The 6,000-nt window shown below is 47.5% G+C and overlaps 1 protein-coding gene across 2 annotated transcripts in view; it reads right to left on the bottom strand.

The window, feature by feature from the left end:
• Positions 1 to 649: 649 nt before the first annotated feature.
• Positions 650 to 6,000, bottom strand: part of Col15a1 (collagen type XV alpha 1 chain) — a 106,164-nt gene continuing 100,813 nt past the window's right edge. For both annotated transcript variants that reach the window (XM_076564175.1, XM_006973679.4), the window contains exons 38-40: positions 3,708 to 3,893; positions 3,358 to 3,473; positions 650 to 1,696 (exon numbers count right to left, since the gene is read on the bottom strand). In XM_076564175.1, coding sequence (XP_076420290.1) covers positions 1,483 to 1,696; positions 3,358 to 3,473; positions 3,708 to 3,893 — 516 coding nt within the window. In that variant the 3' untranslated portion in view covers positions 650 to 1,482. The remainder of the gene's footprint in view (positions 1,697 to 3,357; positions 3,474 to 3,707; positions 3,894 to 6,000) is intronic.

Raw genomic sequence — 6,000 nt, 5'->3', positions numbered from 1 at the left:
TTATTTATTTATTTTTTGTTCTTAATTTCCTTCCTTCTTCAAGGAGTTAGGAGGATACATTCACTATGGTGGCTTTCTGGGCCAGCCCCACTGAATAGGAGGAAATATTTTAGCATGCTTCTTGCCTACTAATTATGTTTCCAGAGTCAGGTACTTGAGGTGGAGAGGGGACCAACAGGCAGCCATATCCAGGGGTGCCTTGAAAAGACCTTGGGCCCTGAAGGGGGAGAGAGCCTGAGTCTGAAACCAGCCCCACACATGCCAGCCATGTGCCTGGACCCAGGAAGGACCTGAGCTGCCTCTTTCTTTTTTCTTCCTTTGTAAAGTGGAGGTTTAAAAACTATCCCTTTTGCAGAGCTTAGGGGGGCTTCTGATGAGTGACATTTACTCAGCAAAGGTGACACTGTGCATCGACCCCAGTCTCCTGGAGACAGAAGAGCCCACAGTCATGCGCTGGGACATTGGTGCAATCGCAACAGAGCTTGTCTCCCACTCGGGCTCATCTGCCCCACCTTACCCCCAACCCTCTTCAATTCTGGAATGACTCGTCCCCAGTGCCGGTGACAAGATTAGCACATCCACCCAGGCCACTTCTGCCTCAGTGGCAAAGAATGAAAGATCCAGGGATCAAAAGTCAAACAGAAGCAAGCACCTGGAAAAGATGTCTTTATGTTCTTACATGGAAAAAGATAGCAAAGCCTACAGCACAATGATACAGACTTTTCAGGAAACTCATCTCAACGGATCTGTTTCAGCTGCAGTCGTAATTCAAGACTTGCTAAATGGAAATCGTAAAATTGGGGTGGGAGATGGGAAGGAGGACTAGCAAGGGAAAGAAAGGTAATGATTATGTGCTGTTTCTTTCCTGGAGTCTCAACTTTCCCAGCAAGCCAGAACTACATAAACAGATGCCACGCTCAACTATGATTGGGTAAACATGCAAAACTCTACAGCATGATGGCAATAGTATTTTAAAGGGAACCGTATTAAAGCCTGATAGAAGAAAATATGAATGGGATCTTTCGAGCAGGTCCCTTTCTCTGGACGGATGGATGTATATGGAATCACCAAGCACTTAGGGAGGGGCTATGTGTCTAAAAGCTGACCTTGTAAGCAAACATGAAGGACATCTTACACTCAATAGTCATGGTTGGAAGGAAGGAATTCTTTCTGAAGAATGCACTGGGCAATCAGTCACTCTGGCCTCTGTTTTCAGATTGCCCTACTCTGTCGGGATGTGTTCACACTGCCGGGGCTTCCTGCAGAATCTAGCACCAATATGTGGATTGGATTTGACTTGGATCTGAGTCCCTTGTGTCTTTCCTTTTGAGCATACTGAGGTATGTTTTCTTTGGTTTCTCTTTTGACAAATGTGTAATATAAAAAAAAAAAAACTTACAATATTTACAACATTTTAGACTTCAGTGTCAACTCTTCACATAAGAAAAATTAGAAAACTCTTTGAGAATCATGGGAAGGCTATTACTTCCTAGCGTCTGTCATGAAACTGTTTTCAATACACAGGACGATTAGCCTATTAGCACAGCTATAAGCTTTCTGGTCCAGAATCTTCCCTGTGCTCAGTGGCGAGGCAAATCCCGTTACTGCCATGTCCGTGGTTCGCCAGGCTTCACAGTACTTATCCACAAGACGGACACCACGGGGGTTGGATCCATGCCAAATGACTTTCTGGGGCCTAGAAAGGAATTTTATAGTGTTACTTTTTGTGTGTGTATGTGGTTTTCTGAGACAAGGTTTCTCTATATAGCAGTCCTGGAACTCACTCTGTAGACCAGGCTGGCCTTGAACTCACAGAGATCTGTCTGCCTCTGCCTCCCAAGCGCTGGGATTAAAGGCATGCACCACCACCACCTGGCTAGTGTTACATTTTAAGTAGCATTTTTAATAACATGAAGTTCTTTATTTCTTATTTTATTTTATAGTTATTGTATTGTGTGGTTTGTGCATGTGGGGGGGGGGGCACATGTATGTGGCCAGAGGTCAATACTGGATATCTTCTTCAATCATTCACCACCTTATTTTTGAGGCAGGGTCTCTCACTGAACCAGGAGCTTGCTAATTTAGCTAGATTTGATGGCCACCAAACCCCAAGGAGCCACAGATTTCTGCCACTCAGTGCTGGAGTTACAGATGCGCGCCCCCACCTTGCTATTAAACGTATGATGGGGACCTGAATTCAGGTTATCATGCCTGTGCAGCAAGCATTTCACTGCCTGAGCCTTCACCCCAGTTCTTAATTATTATTACTATTTTTGAGACAGGCAGGGTTTCTCTGTGTAGTTTTGGAGCCTGTCCTGGATCTCGCTCTGTAGACCAGGCTGGCCTCGAACTTACAGAGATTCTCCTGCCTCTGCCTCCCAAGTGCTGGGATTAAAGGCATGTGCCACCACTGCCGGACAATCACCCCAGTTCTTAAACAGCAATTCTTCGTGGCATATCTTGGTAAGGGAATTGGCATAAGTGTAGTGCACTAAGACACGTTCTTCCTCATCCATAGTTCATGATCCAATGCTAGATCCTTTTTTTTTTTTTTTTTTTTAGCCTTGTGGCTGTTACCAGCTTTCTAGGCATACTCTATTTCTAGCATACTCAGCTTGCAGCCATCTCCCAATAGCACCTTTAGTTTTCATGACTTGGCAAAATTGCTACTGTGGTTACTTCTTCAGTAGCCTCTTTAACAGTCAGACCTGGGACTCCTTCACCTGAGGGGCCCCCTCTTGCAGGACTCGACTTTTGATTCCCACCCTCAAAAACCAATGGCTTCCCTAGGTTCCTGTTGTCATCTTTCTATTTTAAAGCTACAAAAATGTCTACATGCATATTTGATCTGTTATCTGTTGCCCCTTGACACTGAAAACCCTTAAAGAGAAGGGGCCATGTCAGTGCACTACCTGGTGCCTTCCAGACCTGGCATTAGATGTGTTACAGCATAGACACCGAGCATCCTGAACAACACATGCTGTTTTCAAAGACCGAGAGTGCCATTTATAGGACAGAGCTGCGGGACCACCAGTCACAGTATGTCTACTGCATGCTGTTTTCACTCACAGTCATCTGCACAACTGCCCTAGAGTACACACATGACTGTCTACTCATTTGACAGGCAAGGCAGTTGAGGTGCACAGAGTAAAGTGCTTTGCCCAAGTCTTACAGCGAGTGACTAGACCTGGGTCTTCTGGCTCCAAGGCCATGGCTTTCCCATGACTTGGCTGCCTTCCTGTGGCTTTGGATTAGCAGTACTCGGGGAGGGGGGTAGCTGGTAAAGGCATCTCATTGTTAGAAAATATCCTAAAAATACCTATGGTGCTACATAACAGGGTCTCAGCCTGCACTTACCAGGAAGGGTCCGTCATCACGTCTCGACCATCAAAGGAGTATATCGGAATGTGTGTATTGAACTGACCCCCGTCGCCAGAAAATATTGAGTCCCAATTGTTAAAAAGAACTTGGCCCTGTGAAGAAAAATACCACATTAGGATTTTTATGCCATTGCCCTACAACTAGGCTTTTGCTCATCCTTGAGGGTTCAGATGCCTGTTTTCCTGAAGTCCCCAGTTCAGAGAGGAAAGTGATTTGTAAAGAGGGGAGGTGTGGCCTTGAGCTGCGGTTGATGCCATGGAGTAGCAAATGCTTGGGACACTTGGGGACCAGTCTGCCTGAAGGCAGTGATAAAGGTTTCTCTTTACCTTGAGGTTCACAATGGGAAGGCTGAATCTCTCTGCTTTCCTCACAACTGTGGAGAGATCCTGTAAATGGGATGACAGGAAAGCTCGGAAGGTGGACAGCAGTCCTGCAGCCCTGGCCTGCTGGAAACACTGGAAGTCGGCTCGGATGTCCCCGGCCACCGGCGTGTTCAGAGCGACCAGATGCAGCTGAAAGAGGAAGACAGTGTAATCAGCAATCCTGCCAGCACCTCCTGTTTTGAGGAAGAGCCACCTCTGGCTGCAGGACATGGCATACATAGGCTTCTTGGCCACCTGTAACGACAGTGGAACTGCCCATTCCCAGTAAAGATAGGCTTGGAGCTCCAGCCAGTTCATTCCAGCTCTGTGAACAGCCCTTGGGGTGGGAATTTCTTTCTTAGATTTAAAAAAGGATGCAAAATTCTCCTTGGACCAAGCAAAGCCCATTGGAGATCTAGTCCGAGCCAGCTAGTTATGCTTGAGCACTCTGGATATGTTCCTAGCTTAGTTCTCAGCATGACCTCTAAGTTGACTTTGTCCTGGCTCCCAAGCTTCCTCCAGCTACTGCTGGCTGTCCTTACTTCTTCCTGAGCAGACCAGAGGCTGATCGTGGAAGAGAGACATCCAGGAATGGACACACAGCACTTATTATTAAGACTGCTGGGATGGACCCTTCTAGAAACTAGAGTCATATAGCCACTCTGGCCTCCCATTCCTGACACCCTGTTCATCAGCCCCAAACCAAAGCCGTTCTAGACTTTGTTTCCTCTCTTACGTTGACATCCATTTATTGACCTCCCCCTTCAGCCTTTTCTGCTGGCATTTCATAGGAAATACAGCCCATGGCCTGAGCATGCACTCAGAGAGAGAGAGAGAGAGAGAGAGAGAGAGAGAGAGAGAGAGAGAGAGAGAGAGAGAGAGAGCAAGCTCACACACAGGGCCTTTGCTTTACCACTGAGCTCAATCCCCAACCCCACAATATTTAAAAGTTAAAACCCCAATATACTGCTTGAAAGCCCCATTTGCCACTTTACTAACTTTGGGACTCACTGAGGGTTTACCTAAATCCACTTCTCTCCTGAGCATTTGCTCCTAGAATCTTCTTGGTCTCAAAGATGCTTTGCTCTCTCTTCTAAGTCCTCAAGGCACCTTTCAGTCATTTTTGCCTCCTGCCCCTCGGCAGCCGTTGACTTCTGAGTACCTTGTTTGGCCTTCTTTCTTTGTCCAGGGCCTTGGCTTCTCATCTGCCTCTTGTGTTTCTTCTACCAGTCTCTTTGCTCCTGTCCCTGTACAGGCTCTCTTGGGGACTCCTGCCATCCCCATGACAATGGCCATGGCTCTGCCGAAGGTCTCCAGGAGGGTTTAAGACATTCATAGTCTATCCCTCCTTCCCACTTTCACTGGGGTGTTCTGGAGCCACCTCAGACTTACTCTGCTGACCCTAAGGTCTTCTCTGGAGGTGTCAGCATTCCAGAAAGCATATTTCTGTGCTGTGTGGCTTATGCCCTGATCTTTGAAGGCCTTGGGGTTTGATCCTATCTCCCTGCTGCTCTTTATTGGAGTGGGAATGAGTAACTGATCTAAGACAGAACATGGAGACTGCTCCTCCCAAGACTCAGAACTGACTTAGGTGGATTGGGCTCTGTAGCCATATGGTAAAAGCATCAGGACATGAGACAGTGCTGTGGGTACCCAGAGCTTGTGTAAGCTCATGTATACCATGCCTGTGTGGGTAGAGCTAGAGGGGGACCGGAAGAGAAACTCTTATACAAGCAAGTCTGTGGAAATACCAAAATGACCGAGATCAGGGGCAAGAGTTCCCAGGCTGGCTGTACTTCCTGTGATCAAGTTCTGTGAAGTCCCTGAAGTGACCGCGACATGGTCTTTATGTGAAAGAGTAGGGTGCATCTCCAATCCCCACCATGTCAGATGATGCCTGGGAAGGAGCCTGTGACCACTGGATCACTCCAGTGGGGGTTTGGGCCTCATCCTTGATCTCACACATGCACCAGGTGACCAACCTGGCTTCCCCTGTCTCCTCATGTCTCTCCCACCAGCCGTCTTCTCCAGCCTGCAGCCTTGCACTGCTGCCCCTGTCCCTTCCAATGCACTGTGCTCCAACCAAAGCCATTTCAAAACAGCAGCCTTACCACTTCCCCCTGTTCCCCTTTCAACTTATCAGTAGCTCTCATCAATTGCAGGAAAGGGCCCAATTCCCCAGCTCGTGTGGACTTCTCCAGCCTCAGCTTTTTCCTTTCCTGTGAAGTCTAGTTCTCTGGCCAGTTTGAAATGCAGT

The sequence above is a fragment of the Peromyscus maniculatus genome, chromosome 2 (assembly GCF_049852395.1).
Source record: "Peromyscus maniculatus bairdii isolate BWxNUB_F1_BW_parent chromosome 2, HU_Pman_BW_mat_3.1, whole genome shotgun sequence".
NCBI classification, from domain to species: Eukaryota; Metazoa; Chordata; class Mammalia; order Rodentia; family Cricetidae; genus Peromyscus; species Peromyscus maniculatus.
The sequence above is the reverse complement of the archived record's forward strand: the minus strand, read 5'-3'. Positions and strand labels throughout refer to the sequence as shown.